This window comes from Sinohyriopsis cumingii, chromosome 2, assembly GCF_028554795.1.
Source record: "Sinohyriopsis cumingii isolate HCF-2022 chromosome 2, ASM2855479v2, whole genome shotgun sequence".
Lineage (NCBI taxonomy): Eukaryota > Metazoa > Mollusca > Bivalvia > Unionida > Unionidae > Sinohyriopsis > Sinohyriopsis cumingii.
In genome coordinates, this window is record NC_142962.1 from 97,117,375 (window position 1) to 97,137,137 (window position 19,763).

Consider the following 19,763-nt stretch of genomic DNA (forward strand, 5'->3'; position numbering starts at 1 on the left):
GTAGACTTTGATTGTGATGGAAACTAATTTCTTCTTGAAATGCACAAGAAGTTATATATCTGTGGTACAAAGACTTTAATTGAGAGATGTGCCCTGTTCACACTACTGAGCAATTCTGTCTTCAGCTTGTTGAGACAGAAAAATCTTCCTGAGGGTTTGTTGGAGAGGAGTCAGACATGCAGGATCAACATGTCTGGTTTAGATGAAAACCTGTATTCATGGCTGATTTCAGCAGGCATAGACAAGGGAGGGCTGTCCTATTAACTATTAGATTGAGGTAGTAACGGATCTATAGTTTTTCCCACTGGAGTGCATTTAGCAAGATTATTCAATTTGCGAAAAAGGTGTTAGGTACCCAGGCTTTTGGATCTGCAACTGGCAAATTGCATGCCAAGAACTTGGCTTTTCACCCAGTCATAAGTTGAACTGAAATGGGCAACTCCAGTGGGTACATATTTAAATGAAGACTAGTGGGTCCAATGATCATGCAGAGTGAATGGTTTGATTCCATCAGAACACAAGTCTGTGTTATGTGGTGGACTTGAATATGGAATTGATGACAGGGATACCATTTGATCAAATCCCAAACCAGAATGCATTTGTCCTGAACTGGGTCATTTTTAATAAAATACAAGATGGCAGTCAAGATGACAGAATGTATGACAGTACCCTTTCCAGATAACATCTGCCACAATTAAATGGCATTCTCACTATCAGCCTCATCATAAGGGGTGGGGCAATATGCATGAAGCACACCCATGATGCCAAATTCAGCTCATTTGGAAGGGGGTCAGAAGTAGACACCACAGCCACTCATGATGGCATCAATGCAGATCATGATATCTGCTAGTTGGTCATACAGTGCTGTATCTGCCATGAACTGTGGCAGGTCCCCCATTTGCTGAGGTAGTACCTCGTATAAGCTGAAACTACCATCATTAGGTTTGACAGGCAAAGTTTTGGCCACCATTGAGGATAGAAAGGTGATCAGCAGGAGTCTCACGAACCAGCAGTGCTGAGTGGGATTTTGCCTGCAGTGAGAAGACTCATGAACCAGCAGTGCTGAGTGGTATTTGCCTGTAGTAAGAAGACCCAGAATGTGAAGATCTCCAGACAGTGTTGGGGACCAACCTTGGGTTATCCATGATGAAGTCAGATGCCTGAAAATGTTAGCTGAGACGCAATGATCTTGAAAAGGCCTGAGTAAGATCTCTGTGGGGTTTTCTTGTGAGGGAACTCAGATATTCTTTATGTGTGTATACATTTTAGTGAAGCAACAACTCACCATGGTAAAGGGTGAAGACCTACCACCATGAGATAATGGAAAAGAGGTAACATGGCATGGCATTGTCTTCTCTGAGAAGGATGCCATGAAGTAAAGCTGGGTTAAAATAGGACTTTCTTCCCCTGTATTATGTCCTAGGTTTCTGGCACACAAGGTTTGTTGGCCTCTTTTCCGGCTTCCACTTGTCTGAAATAAGAGGCTGAAGATTATGGGTGGTGCAATCTGTGATGGATTTGCAATAGTTTTTCTTTAGGCAGTATGAATGCAGATAGGAATTCATGTCCTTCTATGAACTAGAGCTTTATGGACATGGCTCTGGTATTAAACAGTGATGGCTGAACTGCCATTTGTGAATACAGGCTATATGTGAGACTGGCTCTTCATGAGGAAGGGGTCTAGACTATTTAGGTTGCTGAAATATTGCCATGAAGACCAATCTGAGTCAATGCCTATGACTTTATGCACCAGTGTCAAAAAGTGTTTCTGATCCATACATAAAGTGGAAGGTTTCAACAGCCTAAGACCTGTTAAATCTTTGTGGACCGCTGGGAATGCAATGCAAAATGCTGACATGTGTCTTGTGAAAAACTAGGTTACAATTTATGGGAGTCATGGCTGCAAAAGGAAAAGACTAACTGATGCTTTGGTTTTATATTTGCATTTCAAATCACTGTAAAATGTCAGTGACTTACTCATACTACAGAAGTTGCTTTGAAAAAGGCTGGTCTTTTATTAAGATCAAGAGTGTCACCAAGAAGGCTCAGAGGTGTGTAACAGGTGTCAAGGAAAAGGAAGGTGCCACAGCCAATACTGGGTTGTGACAGAATCTGGATTTTGATGGACAAAAGTGCACACCTGCAATGCAACGAGGTGTATGGATCTAGATAAAGTGGGAGAAAGGTTCACTAAATCCAGTATTGGTTGAAATGGGCATCCATAAAAGAGACAGGTCTGGACAAAGTGTGACCCAGTGTTGGTGGGCATGATCAGTGGTTTGGTACTATGAGTAGGTATAGCAGAAATAAAGGTCACCATACCAGGTCCAGATGGTAGATGGCATAGGTCAAGCTGTGCTGGAGTTGGAGACATGTCCCAGGACCAGCTATCACAGGAATGATGACCAATGATTGTTCAGAGAGGTCTGTATGAAGTGACTGAATGTCCAGGAATGGTTCAGGTAGACCACTGTACCATACTGGTACTGGTCTGGTAGTCTGTGCCATGAAGGAATGCTCCATTTGTGGTACTGTGGACTGGGAAAATGGATCACTGTATCAGTCCTGGTGAAAGATGGTTGAGGTTAAAGCTTAATTAGAGCTGGAAATGTGGTTAGTGACTGATTGACTTCTAGTGTCCAAGTCTAGTACCAGCTACCAAGTCAGTAACTTGTCTAAATAAGATGACCAAAAATCAAGGAATGGTTTATGTGAGCTACTGTACCATGTTGGTACTGACTGGGTACAGGGTGATATCTGTGTCTTGAAACCAGGACTGTGTACAGCAAGAAAATAGATCACTGTATCCAATCACAAAAGCTGATGGTACAGGCTGAGGCTAAGCTGAGATTATGTGGTCTGCAGCCAGTTGGTGTCTAGTACCTATGTCCAGTACTTGCTACTCCCACAAAGATCACCATACCTAGTAATGTGGTTATTCTGTGTTCAGGGGCAGATCCATGAATATCATTGGGGGGTGGGAGCATAAGCAAATGGGCATGGGATCTGTAACTACTGCATTTTAAGAAAATTCAGAACATATTTTTAACAATCTAAATGTTAAGAAAATTTAATCTAGGAAATGTTCCAGTTGGTTCGCACTCAAATTAAGCTGTGGGGTGGGAGTGGCTGTTCTAGCTATGCCTCTCCTCTCCATCCCCACCTCTGGATTGGCCACACCTGGTGTTGACTGAACAAGACTCCCCATTCGTTATTTCAGCAACACTTGTGATGGGTGCAATATGGATGCATCTGATGCCAAATTTTTGTCTCCAACTAGCCAGGAATGTGAAGGTCAGTAACAGAAAGGCTCAGAGAAACAGGAAAAAGGGCAGTGTCATTGTAGTATCCCCCCACTACACCAACCATTGATGATGGTTTTGAATAAAGACTTTGAATGTCACAATCCAATTACTTTGACTTGGCCCATCTCTCTCTTTTAAGCCTTTTCACAACACCCTGTAAGACATTCCCTCTAACCATGAAGTGCTGCACTGTAAGGCAATGTTAAAAGACATTATGTGCAGCTGAGACAAGTGTCATAATTTTGTTCCTGCCAATTTTAAACTTCTTACCTTCAGTAAATTTCACTGCAACTGTTTACCTAATCTGACAATAAACCACAAACATTCAGAAATAACAACTGTAAAACAAAACTGACAATAAACCATAAACACTGGAAAATAACAACCTAAATGTGTCAGCAACATCAATAACTGGACTCATTAAAAATACAAGTGAAAATTCAACCTAAAATCACACGTAAAATGTACAACTTGCAATTATCATGTATTAAATTTGTCCACAAACTGTGAAAAATATGTATAAAGATCACAAAAACAAAAAAAAATAAGGTTAACAATGACTATATTCTGATTAATGAAAAGAACAATGATCCTCATGGATATCAAGAAACAATACAGTGTGATGTAGCTTGTGCCACAATTAAAGTTTTATGGCTAGCCATTCAGGTGGCACTCTACAGTTTCGTATTTTGCATAGGGTTAGGATTTTAAAAAAAAAGAATTTCCCCGGCTTTCCTCACTGGTTATACTGGCTATTTAAAAAAGAACTTGTATATCTTAGGTATAATGCAAAGAACCTTTAATTCCCTTTATTTTGGTATATGATTGATGGGTGTACTATGGGTTATAGAGTATACAGCTTGGCCTTACTTCAAATGTGCACCTTTCAAAAAAGTGCTAGCTCTACTTGGTCATTTTCACTTCCTGAACTTCAGAGGTAAATTGTATAAAAAAGAGCCGATAACTTTTTTACATTTTATATATTTGGTAATTCATTCACTGCACTTTCAGAAGCTGGTATTGTCTAGTCTGGCAAAATTCATTTTCCCTATTTTAATAGCTGCTATGTATAGTGTACCTTAGACTAATTCAGACTGATTTTTTAACACAAGGGAGCAGTCATTTTAGTTAGCAGTGTGCTTAAATCATGTAAAATTTCCAAAAGTACAATATCCAAAAGAAATATCATCCACATTACATTAATGTAGCATAGAGGTATGCCAACATTCTCTCCACTGTGCATGTTTTAAATGCAAACTACTTCACCTTACATACGTCATTCTCTCAAAAGTACATATTATCTGGTGAGCGCCACCTCCAAGGTGGAAAGGAGAGGTAATTTGGAAGAGTTTCTTCCCTTGGTCTATAATTTATATAATCAAGAAAGATAAACATTTCATCTTTCTGGGAGGGCTAGATAAAAAAGGCAGCAGACTTTATTCAAAATTTTCATACAATTTGAAAACATATTCAGTGAAAAAACCATGGCCTTTCATATGTGACCCCCAAAGTCAATATAATTCTTCTCTATCCCAAATGTAAGCCATCCACAAAACGTGCTGAAAAGAAACTGGCAATAGACAAATGGACAGATGGATGTTGGATGAGCAGGCAACAATAAATATGGCAAGCATATCAAAACTGAAGGACATGTTACAGATTGAGTCGGGGCCTCGAGTGGCCAAGTGGTCTAAAGTGCTTAATGTTACGGATCACTGCCATCTCACCTTTGTCTGTGTGGGTTCAAGTCTCGGGCTTGGCCAATGTGTGTATGTGAGAAAGCCTGCCAATAGCTTCTCATGGGTTGGTGGTTCTTACCGGGGTTTTTCCCGGTTTTTCCTCCACCATTAATACTGGCCACCATGTATAGCCTATCTTGTGCTGAAAAATGGCATTAAACCCTAGAACAACAATAACAACAGATTGAGTCAGCATTACACTTCAATTTTTTGTACAACTATTTTCTTTACTCATATAACTTCCCATGGGTCATCGGTTCTTCCTGGGATTTTTCAGGGTTGTTTCTCTATCTGATGCACTGGTCATCACATATAGCCTATCATGTGCTGAAAAATATCATTAAACCCAAAAGAAAAACAGCAACAACAAAAATCTAGATAAAAAACCATGCTTTCTAATTTGAAATCTCTGTGATTGAAAAAATGTCTTCCATGGTAAACTATTCTGTAAATGAAACAAATTTGTGTAATCAGCTCATCATGACCTACTTTTCTTTGTCCCAATCACCATCTAATAGTACTAAAATGTAGCTACAAATCTATCCCATAATGCTTTACTTATTGAACATACATCCTACAAGTCCACTACCTGCTCATGGATGTGTACAAGACCCTCAATGATCTCCCTAAAAAGTCTCCACACTCTGCCATGATCCTGGTATAGACCTGCATCAATACAGCTCCTCAGTGTGCTCTTCTCACAATATTCCATCTGAAAACCGGGATAAAATTAATCAGCAACTGTTCTCTCAAAGGAACTCACCTGTACATTAATCCTGCAGATGACTGTAGATCATCTGTTTCCTCACGTCAGAAGTTTTGCTAATAATAAAAGCCTTCTAAAAACAGCCTAGAAACTATATAGTACACATGCACCACAGACAAGAGCTATGGATGAATTCCATTACTTCTCTAAGAATAAAGCATCAGAATGTAATAAAACTTTTGCAAGCCAACTGGTAAGGTTTAGAGCTGTTCCATTAAGATGTACATGGGACCCAGGGAAGGCACTTTTAAAGCTGGGTACTCACCCATTCATGCAATTTAGAATTTTCTTATCATTTTAATATGAAATCTGTGAAATTAAAGTGCCCTGGTACATATTGTTTTAAAAACTGCCTTCCCATGGTTCCATGTATGTTTAAATGGAACAGCCCTTAGGTAAAAGCAGAATTTCCTCCATACATTATGTGATTTAAAATAGGAATATTAAATACCCATTGCTATAAAGATGTGTACACATCTCCAAATTGATACACTTCAGCAAATGCACAGAGTTATTAATGGAGAACTGGATATATTTGATTTATGAGTGTTATCAATAAAACAAGCAAACTGATTCAGTTCTTAACTATATAATTTTTATATATCTAGATTAGAAAACGACTTCAGGAAACATATTTTATTTGTTTGGAATACATAATTAGGCAGAAAATTCCAGAAAAAGGCATCCCAATTTAATAAATATCTCAGAGTGTCTACCTTAATCAAGAATCCTCTTACTAAGTAATCAAAATTCCATACCTCTTACCAAGTCCGCATAATCATTTCTGTACACTATCCTAAACAGCATGATGGCCTACCTGAATGTAGAGATACTGTAATTTAGGGACTGTATCACTGCTTCCCTCCCCTTTATCATATAATTTGTCCAGTTGATCATATTTGTCCAGTTGATTATAGGCCTGGTTCTGTGCAAAACAGAAAGAGAAGCATCTGAAACACAATTGTCACTTTGTAAAATAGGATGTATTTTGTAGGATATGGGTTGAAAGAAGCAATGTCTCTGATTTGAAGATTCTAGGTAATGCCCAGATCCAAAATCGGTCTAATGCATGATATTAAGTTCAAACAAATTATAGGGATTTTCTCTATTGCTAATGACAAAACTGAAGTAACTGTTTATGGTGTGTTCTGTTTATCATGTTTCAGTATCATACCTGCTGCATTTTCAACACTCAAAATTAATTATATTTCTTTTGATACCACACTTCTAGTTAACTGTGAATAACTAATTTCACATTAGGCCATTATGTATATTCTGAAGTGTACATAAAAGAACCCATCTCTCTTAAATATTTACCCTTCAGGACAGATCTAACAGAATTCATGAAAGGTATGGTTGCATGAAATTTGATAAATTAATCAGGGCTGATTGAATCTCATAGCCTGACATCTCAAATTATTCATTTTCAAAGTAAGACAAATATTACTTACCAAGATGCAAGCCTGGAACAAGTTTTTTTTTTCTTCTATTTAAAACAAGTCAAGCAAGCAAAAATTTTGTTGCCATAATCAATTTTTCTACCTTGGTTTGGTCATTCATGCCCTCTGGGCATAATGAATACCTGAATCTACCTCTCTCCATTTATTCACATCACATCTACACTGAAAACCATTACAGTCTACAAACATGTTAGAGGCACTGTCCCATCTTGGAAAGCTTTATAGAAAACAAAGACTATTATTATAACCAATAACTAGTTTTCTTTTCATACATTCACTAAAGTTTATCCACAGTAAACACATTGTGCAACAATAAGATTTAAATAATCTAAATTTGATATTCTTGGAACAATTCCTACATTTACGAAGAAGCATGTTTGTTCAAGTACACAGAAATCTGTAATGTCTCATCATATCTTCATCATCTGACCAATTAGATTTTAGAATATGACCCAAATATGTAAAACTGTTGACATATGTAAGAGTATAGCCATTAAAATGTACAGTAGGAGGAGATGGTAATTTGAAAGAAGCTGACTGGAAGACCATGCATACTGATTTTTTTGTATTACTAATGATATCATTCTCAAATACATACTGTTCACATATCTTTAATAACTTACCTGAATTGTCACAGAAGGACTTATCAATGACATATCAACAGCAAAAGTAAAACTGTTAAGAAAGGACACATTTGGTGTCAAACATAATCCCACGTGACACTGATTAGGTCATCATTTAACTCTTCTATGTATATATTAAAAAACAACAAGGAAAAAAAGACATCCGTGCTGCACCCCATTGGTTTCATGGAAGGAACTGGTCACTACACATCCCCAACAAACATAGTACAACTGTTTGCCACAACAATTTACTAAAGTATGAATTATGTAGATAGGTAGTTGAATATCAAGCAACTTATTAAAGAGAAGAGTGTCCAATGAATGACACTATCAAATGCCTTGTTAACATCTAAAATACATGCAAACACTGGTCGGCCATGTTTTACATAATAAATGACCGTTTCCTTAAAAGCATAGAGGCACAAGTCTGTTGAATGTCAGACCTGCCAACCCTGACAAGTCCATCTCAGTAAGGCAGTTGATTTTTTCCATAAGATTTACCAGTTTTCAGTAAGGTGTAACAAAATATCAATAACTACTATTGTAAAGCTGGAAAACGTAATTAAAAGTTTGATGCATCAACAATAAACATCATCTTCAACTGAAAAGTTTGTAAAGTATGCATGGACTTTATTTACCACTAGTACAGTTGCACAAACTCTAGTTCCAAACCCTATGCAGCTCAATGGCTTGCTGCTATCTCTCAACTTGACGTAATTCTTGGAAATTGTTTTCCATTTCACACGACGATGGCAATCATATCTAATGCCACAAGACATAACTTAAATTGACACGTGATGTCCAATTTTCCTAACTGTTTCCTTTCCAGCTTTTATTCACAAAAATCTGAGTACTCCTTTTTATTCTTCTGTGTTGATTAGTAACACTTTTCTAGAAGCTTACTTTCCCCTTAAGCATGCACCACTTTCTGGACGCCATTTTTAAAAATTCTATAATCAACAGTTTGATCATGCAGATGCTTCACATGAACAAAAAGGTGCAGTTTAAAGCGTCTGGGGTGCTTTTGTAAAGTTAGTCTGGTTCCCTGACTAATTTTACTAATTCTAAGATGAAACCCGGATCCAAATAAAACACAGATGAACCAATTATCTGGACTTTTTGGCAATGATAACTTTTCAGTAGTTTTTGCTTGTATGCTGCAAGTCCATATATTAAGGGTACTTTTCATAAGACTTACGGCAAAATCATAAGAGTTGGCAGGTCTGGAATGTTGCTTTCTAAAACCAAACTGAAAAATTAAGCCCTCTGAAGAAATAAATGTTGCACCTTATTTCTTTTTTTTCTTCTATGGATTAAACTGCATAAATCTCATCAAGCCTAGGCAAATGATTAAAATTTCAGGAAAAGCGAAAAGGCGGGTGGTCGAGTGGTGGACTGAATCCATTCCAGCAGCAATAAAACGGCAAAATTATATATGCCAAACAAGATGTTTGCATGTTTGCAGGATGTCGAGATAATGTAAAAAGCACATCTTTTAGTAAATTACATTCTCCAATAATACTTACCTGATAACATTAGGATAACTTTCTCTGCTACCTCTGAATCCAGACCTGCCAGAAAGACACAAAACATCTTTCTATTATATAGACAAGCAACTCTTACAGGACAACTCCCCCTTCCTACTCACTAGGTGTTTACCATTATACTCTTATGTACCAGTTTTAACTTGAACAAAAACTTAAAGGATGCTGTATTCATGGATACAGTATATTATGGTATTGTTCTATGTTTTCATGTAGGTGGAATGGGCATCTTAACATCACCCATGTGACTAATCAATTATTCTATCATACTGATGGAAACAGTATGCTCTGGTGCTGTTTCTGCATCAAAATTGGGGGTGGAGAGGGCATCTCAACATACCCCAAATGATTAATGTGTGCCAATGAGCAATTGCATGTGTAGACACGTCTCGCGTCCACCCTCCATGATCTTAAGTTGTTTACACTTCTTGCACTTGGTTGTCATCTCTGTAATGAAGAAATGGAACAAAGAATTCCATATCACAAATATCTATAAACTGAAATAAAGGTATAACAAGTTATCAAAATGACTTAAAAATGTAACAGTTCAAAGTACATGACATCAAAAGTGAAAAACTGGTACATATGGCACAAAGTAAGAAGAGGAGCTAACCAGTAAGAGTTGCCTACCTTTGCCTTTATTACAGACAGAAATACATTTTCTTGTCTTTTCCAGAAGGGCTGGACTAGGAGGTAGCAGAGAAAGTTACCCTAATGTAATGTGATCATTTAATGAATATAACAAAGAAAGTAAATTACACTGACTGCTTCTCATGTTAATGCTGCAAGAATATTACAACGAAGAAAACATTGGCATACCTGAGGAAGAATATTGTGACTCATTTATACATTTATATTATGTGAAAGTCAATTACCTTATTCTCATTTATTTCTTTGCTCTCATCAAAAACCACACTATCTGATCCATCATCATCAACATACAATTTATTTCTGAAATAAGAAAAAAGACCTTAAAGAATCACAAAGTCATAACAGCTGTTATTTCCAGATTAAATAACAAATCTATGCTTGTACAGTTCAAGATGGTATTCTAAGGTTCAAGCACAATTCAAACACTGAAAATCTTTTTTCTATGAAATTCAGAATTAATTATATAACTTACTTATTTAACATTGTACCTCTGATTTACTAATTTTATAATATACCGTCTGCCCCTGTCTTTCATGCTGATCAAGGTGTTGAGAAATTTTTTGAAAATAGTATGTAACCCTCTCTGTGTGTGTGATTTGGATTTTTAATGTAGCTTTAACATTTTTCAGTCTTATCACGATGATGTCTGCAGTATGGCAGTTTATAGTGATGTCTAGCACTGGGGCATCATGCCAAAGACATGTAGCATTATGTCCCAATCAGTCACATTATCCTGACACCAGGCCAACCAGCCCAAACACTAAACTCCTTATACTGAGTGCCTAGTGAGGAAGCTGTTAGTGCCATTTTTGTATGTCTTTGGTATGATTTGGATGGGGTTAAAATCCACAACCTCCCACATCTGAGGCAGATGCTCTAACCACTAGGCCACCAGAGTGGTCTGCAACCCTGTGAAGTTTTATACAATGAACAACATGGTTTATGAAAATATACTGGTGACAGTTATTTATGACAGTTTTGTCCACTTAATTTTTTGGAGGACCCTAATCAGAGGGTTATTTTTATATGACCATACTTAAATTCACCTGTACAAAAAAATTCCCCAATATATTTGACTGACATGTTCAAGTCCACAAGAATGCAAATTTGCATTTAAAGACCTGGAGAAATAACTGTATGATGCTAATTGTATATTAACATTTACTGGCACAATCCTCTGATTGCCAAATAAGAAACTAAAAATATATCTTGGTTATTCTGCCACTTATTCCCTAATTAAATGTGATCAGGTAATGTATTTGATGAAGGAAGTACAGGATTATTTTATCCTTATTATTCCGATTGCATTGTGATAATAAGCTCCAGTGATTAAATCTTAGAAATTGCTACTTTCACACATAGTTGCAATAATACTGGAAAACTGAAAATAATTCACAAAGTAATGCAAGACAGCAGTAGCAAATGCAAGTAACCAAATGAAAATAACTGGTGGTGATATATTAGAGATTCAAAGATTTTGCCTGGGCAAAATACATTTCATTGAGAGAATGTAACTTAGCATGAAATAAATTCAAGTAAAGAGGTTTCTGAAAGAAAGGAAAATTGCTGGCCACATATTGTTACCCCGTCCATCGCATCTAGAAAGTACATAAGACATTATCCAGCAGCAGCAAAGATGCCTCAGTGTAACCTTGTGATATCATTCAGAACTGATGTTACACTGGTAAAGAATTCCTAAAACCTTTAAGTACACCAAACCAAGTCAAATATCTGAATCTGAGGGAGAAAATATTACTATTTTATGATAACCATAGTATATCATATTATCACACTTAGGTTTGTGTTAACTGAACTGGTCTTTTGAGTCAATATATCAAAGTGAATAACACATTTAATTTGTGACAGCTTTTAGCTGATTTCAAAAAAGACTTCCACGTTAAGCAATAGGTATTTGCGATTTCGAAGGATGCTTCCAAATTAAAGCAGATGGACATGTAGTTATTTTAACCAAAAAGTAAAAAAATCATTATAAACCTAAATTATCATGCAGAAAAAAAGTCAGACAAAAGTGATCCTGAAAACTAAATGTTGGCTCCTTCTTAAAGGAATAACATTTCAATCAGCACAATATAGATAATATTTTGCAAACATACTGTAATACTATATACCTACCTACCTACATACCTACCTACCTACATACCTACCTACCTACCTACATACCTACCTACCTACATACAAACATACAGCGGCAGAGCATAAAGGCCTAAAACAATAAAAAGATAATTGTTTATACATTTTTGTACTGAGTGAAAGTTACAAGCTCTGAGCGGGGGGGGGCTGCCCATATTAGAAGCAAACTTGCAGTGACAGACCGTATCAAGAGCAAACTTGCTGTGAAAGATAATATTAAAAGCAAGATTACTGTGGCAGCCAGTATCAGAAACAAGCTTTTAGTGGCAGCCAGTAGTAGTAGAAAACTTGCGGTGACAGCCAGTAACAGAAGCAACTTTGGAGTGACATACAATATTAAAAGCAAGCTTCCAGTGACAGCCAGTATTAGAGGCATGCTTGCAGTGACAGCCAGAGGGAGAAGTAAACTTGCAGCAACAGCCAGTAGTAGAGGCAAGCTTGGAAAGACAATATTAGAAGCAAGCTTGCAGTGACAGCCAAAGGTTGCAGTGATACCCAGTATTAGAAGCAAGCTTGCAGTGACAGCCAAAGGTAGCAGTGATAGCCAGTATTAGAAGCAATCTTGCAGTAACAGCCAGTATCAGAAACAAGCTTTCAGTGGCAGCCAGTAGTGACAGAAAACTTTCAGTGACAGCCAGCAGGAGAAGCAAGCTTGGAGTGACAGCCAGAGGTAGAAGTAAACTTGCAGCAACAGCTGGTAGTAATAATAATAACAATAATGAGGACTTTGTATAGTGCCTAATCTTTAGAAGCTCTAAGCGCTTTACAACATTAGACAACACTTATAAGATAAAAAACATATAATGCTATGATTACAAAAACAACCACCATGACATTAGAAAACATTAAAAAACATGCTGAGAATATTTAAGGTAGGAAACATTATTAGGTCTTTAAGTTTGTTCTTGCAGTCAAAATAAGTGAGTTTTGAGAGCCCTCTTGAATGTGATCACTGTGTCTTTGTGTCTAAGTTCAGTGGGCAATTCATTCCACGTTGCTGGGCCCTGGTATGCAAAAGAACGCTGTCCATATGACTTTGTTTTCATAGTGGGAATAATGAGTATACGATTGTCAGAAGAGGAGCGTAAGTATCTTGCTGGTGTGTACACATGGGTGAGGTCGGATAGGTATGTTGGACTAGAGTCCGACAGTGAAACGTAGCACAGAGAACAAATTTTGTGTTTGATTCTGGATCAAATGGATAGCCAGTGTAGGGTACAGAGCAGCGGGGAGGTGTGCTCTGATCGTGGTACTCGAAGTATGATTCAAGCAGCTGTGTTTTGATCTTTCTGAAGTTTCTGGAGTAGATATTATTAAGATGAACCAGGCAGAATTGAGTTACAATAGTCCAGTCTTGAAAGTACTAATGAACACACAAGTGTTTTAATGGCATCAACTGAAAGATATTTGCGAATGGAGCTGATGCGTCTCAGCTCAAGATATGCAGCCTTGCATATGTTCATGACATGTTGGTGCAATGTGAGAGTAGTGTCCAGAGTAACACCTAGGTTCCGTACTGATTGTGTGAATTTAATGTTGGTGTTGCTGATATTTATTGTTTGAGGTAAAGGATGTGAATGAGAAAGTCTTTGTGTTGTGATCAGAATGGCCTCAGTTTTATCATCATTCATCTGCAGCTTGTTACATGTCATCCATGATTTCACATCAGAAATGCACCTCTCTACACCTTGGATGGTAGCATCAACTTCAGTTGGGTGGCTATATTTGTATATTTAGGTGTCATCAGTGTACAATTGGTGAGATACTGGATGATGATCTATGACACTTGAGAGTGGCTGAGTGTATAGAATGAAGAGAACAGGTCCAAGAACAGACCCCTGCGGAACACCACAACATAGATCAACTGGGCTGGAGTGTATTCCATTTGCAGACACAATTTGTGTCCTGTTGGCCAAGTAGGACTTGAACCACAGTAAGGCTGTATCAGGAATGCCAAATACATGCTGGAGACAGTGAAGTAATATATCATGGTCTATTGTGTCAAATGCTGCAGACAAATCAAGGAGGGTGAGGACTGTAATCTTTCCGCTATCCAAAGCAGAGAGAATGTACATTGCTAAAAAGACTGTTTGAATTCAGATGAGATACAAGCTGGGATAGAACAACCTTTTCTAAGATTTTTTTATATGAATGGGAGATCAGAAACTGGGCGGTAGTTCTTTAAATCGTTATGGTCTAGTGTTGGTTTCTTCAGCAGAGGCTTTACAATGGCAGTTTTGAAAAATGATGGGAATTCCCCGGATGAGAGAGAGAGGTATTAATAACATCGGTTAGTGAAGGCAATACTGGATCTAAGCACTCAGGCAGCAGTGATGTTGGAATTGGATCAAGTTCACATGACTTTGGTGCACTCTTTATCAGGATTGTATGTACAAAATCCATAGAGACAGGTTCAAATGCTGTTAATGGTTCCCGCTCAAAATCTGTATCCCAACTGTATGGTGATGACGAGTCAATTGAAATTGTGGTGTCAAGCTTATCGGTAACGGTTTGTACTTCGTCATGGAAGAAATTTGCAAACATGTCCAGAAGGTTGACTGGAGAGAAGGTAGTTGGAAGTGGTGTAGATTTGTTTGCTGACATTAACTTGTTAGTAATCTTGAAGAGCTCTTTGCAGTTGGAACTTTCCATGATCTTAGTAGTGTAGTGGGCTGATAGTAGAGGCAAGCTTGCAGTGACAAGCAGTAGTAGGAGCAAGCTTACAGTGACAGCCAGTAGTAGGAGCAAGCTTGCAGTGACAGCCAGTAGTTGAAGCAAGCTTGCAGTGAAGGCCAGTATTAGAAGCAAGCTTGCAGTGACAGCCAGAAGTAAAAGCAAGCTTACAGTGACAGCCATTAGTAGAAGGAAGCATGCAGTGACAGTCAGTTTTAGAAGCATGTTTGCAGTGACAGTCAGTTTTAGAAGCATATTTGCAGTGACAGTCAGTATTAAAAGTATAGTTTACAGCTTAGACCTCATAAAAACCATTCAGTCCATTAATTGATTTCATTATATGGTTAACCTGTCGATGGTAAACTGTCAAAATATACAATATATTGTCATTCAGTGAACAGTGATCATCAAGATGTATCCCCCCCATCTAGTTTCATCATTTGAATTAGAATATGTTTAAGTTAATGAGGAAACTATAAGGCCATGACCTAAATGCAAAATTTTAACCTAAGCCAGTAATCTGTTAAATGTAAGTGAAAGTGACCTATTCTGCATGAATATATTATACAGAGAGGTATAATAGCAGCTGTTTTAATTATTCTAGCATTAACAGTTAAAATGCAAATTTAACCGAAGTCCATGGTGTGTAAAGTATGAATCACAGTAATCTACTTTTGTGATGCAGTATACTATTTATCAACCTGCATCTCCTCACCAAGTTTCATGATTTCAGGTATCCCTTAATCAAGTTCCATGATTCCATTTATAACAGTATGTATACAGGAAGCAAACAACCAAGATGCAAAAAGTTAATCTAAGCCAGTAAAACATGAACATGACAACATTCTAGTGTTGTTAGGGGAGATACTTATAGAGATGCATACAATCATCATGATACTAGTATCAACAAAGCTCAAGAAATAAACTTAAAACACAAACTTCCAAGTCTCTGATTAAATATGGGTCACAGTAACCTGCATTTGTCATGTGGGTGTAGTACTCATCAAGATGCACATGCTCTCAACAGATTTTATGATGCCAGTTATAACATTATTATAGGTTGATGCAAATAATCTGAGTTATTGCAAAAATGTATTATATACCAAGAACGCATACCCAGTTAATGTATATGTACAAAGTTGGACCCTTTAGCTCTCTCCCCAGGAGAAAAGAGCACTGAATCCATTCTTTTGCCTAAAGTGTGTGTGTGTGTGTGTGTGTGTGATCCATCTTTGTACAAATGAAATCACAATTTTAAAAATCTAAATTTATTAAACACACACCTCACTGCAAACAAGAGTTATGTTATCTGCTCTGCCGAGACATATTTCAAATATCAAGAAAGGTTACTGGAGTGTGAAAATTAGGCTACAGATACCCTGTGCCTGCTGTAGCAGTAGCATCAGCAATGATACATTTTCTAAAACAAGAGATTACAGTCACATTATCATCTCTCTGGCATGATGAGTAGCAATTTAAAAATTGTATCTGCAAGGTAAATACTAAAAACAATTTTTTCTGGTATAATGAGTTTCTTCAATAATACTTACCTGATCATAATACCTTAGGAAAACAACTTCTGTCTTGCAAATACAGCATTCCCAGGCTAAAACGTTTTAGATGAAAAGCTAAAATCTACTAACCTAGGTGGCAGTTAGAGTCATTTCCCCTTGAAACAAGGATTGGTGACGAATCCTGTGAATGCTTCAGTTAATACTGGAGAGGAAGGCATGCTCACTATATGGATGCAGCTGTAGGGAGGCTGGTAGGTTGTATGTGTATTGTGATTGGGTAAGTATTATTGAAGAACATATTTTACTTTTTAAAAAATTGGTTTCTTCTTCAAATACGTTACCTGATCAAAATACATTAGGAGAATTTGTAAGAATTGGAGGTAGTCACATCCCCTTACCCAGGAAAGTCCATCTACTAAGGTATGTGAGTCATCTTTTAGATAACCCCACTGGAGAACAGACTCTTTATGTTGGGTAGAGGCTTCAAAAGGGAAAATATTGCATTCCCATAAATCCAACAGAATTCATGAACCCCTGTCCTTATGAAGCTGTCAAACAACCCAGGACGGTAAACTGTTGCACCCTGGCTATAACTGGTACCTTGGTTAAGTTCTGCCTTTTGAGATGAAAGATCTCTGAGATAAAATCTGCAGAAAGTGGACTCTGATCTCCATCCCACAGCATGGATAATGTCAGGGAACACTTTTGCTCAAATGCAGTGCTTGTGGTGACTGCCCAAACTTTGTGAGCCCAGTCATTCAGTTCATTAAGCTGGGACAGGGTACAGGATACTTGATCCACATAGCTGGTTCATACATCTGAATTGCAAGACAGTACCTGAGGTGGTTTGTTTTGACCTCAAAATCACACAATGGCAAGTGATAACAGTGATGGATTTAGTAGATTGGCAGCTGAAGTAAGCCGCACATGTAGTGTGGTTGTCAGTTGTGTGCTTCCAATGTTACCAAACTTGATCTTGCCCATGGTCAAAATCTCGAAGATAAGACATAACTGACAATGTACACATGTGCAGTCCAGCCTGTGTCCTGCTTTATCTACTCTATGCAGAGCTTCACACTATGACAATTACCTGTAAAATGGTACATGTGACAGCCAGTACAGATAAAATATTGAAGTGCTATAAAAATACTTACAAAGTGAACTCTAAAACAGCAAATCTAATAGTTACCTGTAGGAAAGCCCAATTCACTGGCTATACAGGTAAATTCACCAGTGTTGCTTGTAGTACAGAAACTTACCTGTATGTACAGCAGAACTATACAGCAATATACTTGAGTTTCTACCACACACACAATACTTGCCCATAAAATTGCACTAAAGCATCACTATTAATACTTACCAAGTGGACAATATAAAACAATCTGTAAGACAATGTTACCTGTTGCAAGGCCAAATGACGACCTATACAGATAAATCAGTAAAGCATCAAGCATATAACTACAAAGTGAACATTGCAGCTAGATTAGTATTGAAAACTTACCTGTATGTATCTGACCGTAATATAAATTATAAAGCAATATTATACAAGTTTTCTATATCACACTCAAAACCTACACATATTTAAATACAGCTATATCAATGTTTGGGGATGCAATAGTGTCCCATGCAGGAGCATACCATGGGTGCCAAAGTGTATGAGAATGGAAAAATAATGATACGAAATAGATGTAGTCAAAGAAAGAAAGAACATTTGGAAATTATAGATGGAGTATACTTTCCTTTGAAGAGAACATTCCTCCAAACTGCTTTAAGGTAGAAATTTCCCAGAAATACTTGTATGTGGACTATGAGGCCTCACTGTCCATACAGATCATGCTACTAAGTAGTAACTTAAGTATTAATGAGATTTGGTGCTAATCCCTGTATCAATGGGAGATCACTCTATGTAACTGCCACTTAGGTGCTGTTTGCTAAAACGTTTTAGCCTGGGTTTGTGAGGAGTAGTTCTAATGTATTAAGATTGGGTAACAAATTTAAAGAAGAAATGTGTGTGAACGTAAATTCTTACAGCTTACTAGACAGTAGTCAACTCAAAAGAGAGATAAAAAAAATGGTAATTTAAAATTTGAATGTGCCTGATAAACATAAAGACATATAATTACAGCTTACTAGACAGTCTTTTCTATAGCAAGATAAAAAACAAAGGAAAACTAATGCTACACACAGCAAGGAGAGACCAAATAATTGCAGATCTTCCTCTTCTTCCTCTTCTGATTCGCTCTCCACATGAGAACCCGATGGTTCATACGATATGCTGAAGTCCTGAGAAGCTCCAACAAACTGTGGGACCAATTCCTCGATGTCATCTGACAAATTCAGACTGTTTTTCCTTGGATGTTTATGTGTTAGTTTGTGTTTGGATGGATCAGAGACTTTAGGGGATTCACTCAGTCCTGAGGATGAAGTGTCACTTTGAGCAGGTTCATCACTAGTCTCTATCCAAGAATTGTAATACCTGAAAGATTTAAAGTAGCTGTTTTCAATTTCAACTGACTGGCATCTGATCTATTTAGATTTTACAAACAGTTCGAACAATTTGTGATAACACCTCCTGACATTCTTGAAATTAATCCTGGATGACGTACAACAATCCCAGCACCAAGAACCTTGGGGTACAGATGTACACAGTAAGCACTATACTTCTGGACATACAGGCCATTTCATGCAAGACTCTGATTCACTATCTGGCCAACTCATAGCATTTTTATCAACATAGCAGATCTAGAACAATAATAACAATAAAAACAACAACAACAACATAAAAATAATATTAGTATTAATAACAACAATAACAAGAGTCTCTCAAAGGGAGTGATGTTCTCTCTATTGGGAAAAAATAATTTCCAGGAATTCAAGATAAGACCATTTCTTTTTTTTAACTGCTGAGTGTTGCAACTTTTCCACATGTTCTTTAGTGACAATAAGATTTTAAAATTAGCTGTTGTGGTGGACATATTGAATTTCCAATTGGCACCATTAACATTTAGGACTAAGTAGACATCATTAAAAGTCTATTGACCAAAACCCCATGTCAATATGACCATCCATTCAGGGATTTAGTGACCACAGGATTTTCAAATTTCCAAGACAGCCACTGTGGTAGCCATATTGGATGTACAATTGGCACCATTTTCATTTAGGACCAACTAGGTATCATAAGAAGTCTATTAGTGAAAACTCATGTTGATATAGTCATTCATTTGGGAGGAGCAGAGATAACAATATTGTCAATATGGTCACCATGGGGACATAATGAGCATTAGTTTGTATCATTATTTTCATTTTGAACAAATTGACACCAGTAGAGTTCATCTTT

The 19,763-nt window shown here is 37.3% G+C and overlaps 1 protein-coding gene across 2 annotated transcripts in view; it reads right to left on the reverse strand.

Moving 5' to 3' along the window:
• Positions 1–19,763, reverse strand: part of LOC149805436 (eIF-2-alpha kinase GCN2-like) — a 205,557-nt gene that overhangs the window by 103,460 nt on the left and 82,334 nt on the right. For both annotated transcript variants that reach the window (XR_016419665.1, XM_089950017.1), the window contains exons 17-20: positions 18,612–18,902; positions 10,313–10,388; positions 6,628–6,735; positions 5,634–5,756 (exon numbers count right to left, since the gene is read on the reverse strand). Coding sequence is in view for 1 of the 2 variants with exons in the window: in XM_089950017.1 (XP_089806143.1) it covers positions 5,634–5,756; positions 6,628–6,735; positions 10,313–10,388; positions 18,612–18,902 (598 nt within the window). In the remaining variant the exon portion in view is untranslated. The remainder of the gene's footprint in view (positions 1–5,633; positions 5,757–6,627; positions 6,736–10,312; positions 10,389–18,611; positions 18,903–19,763) is intronic.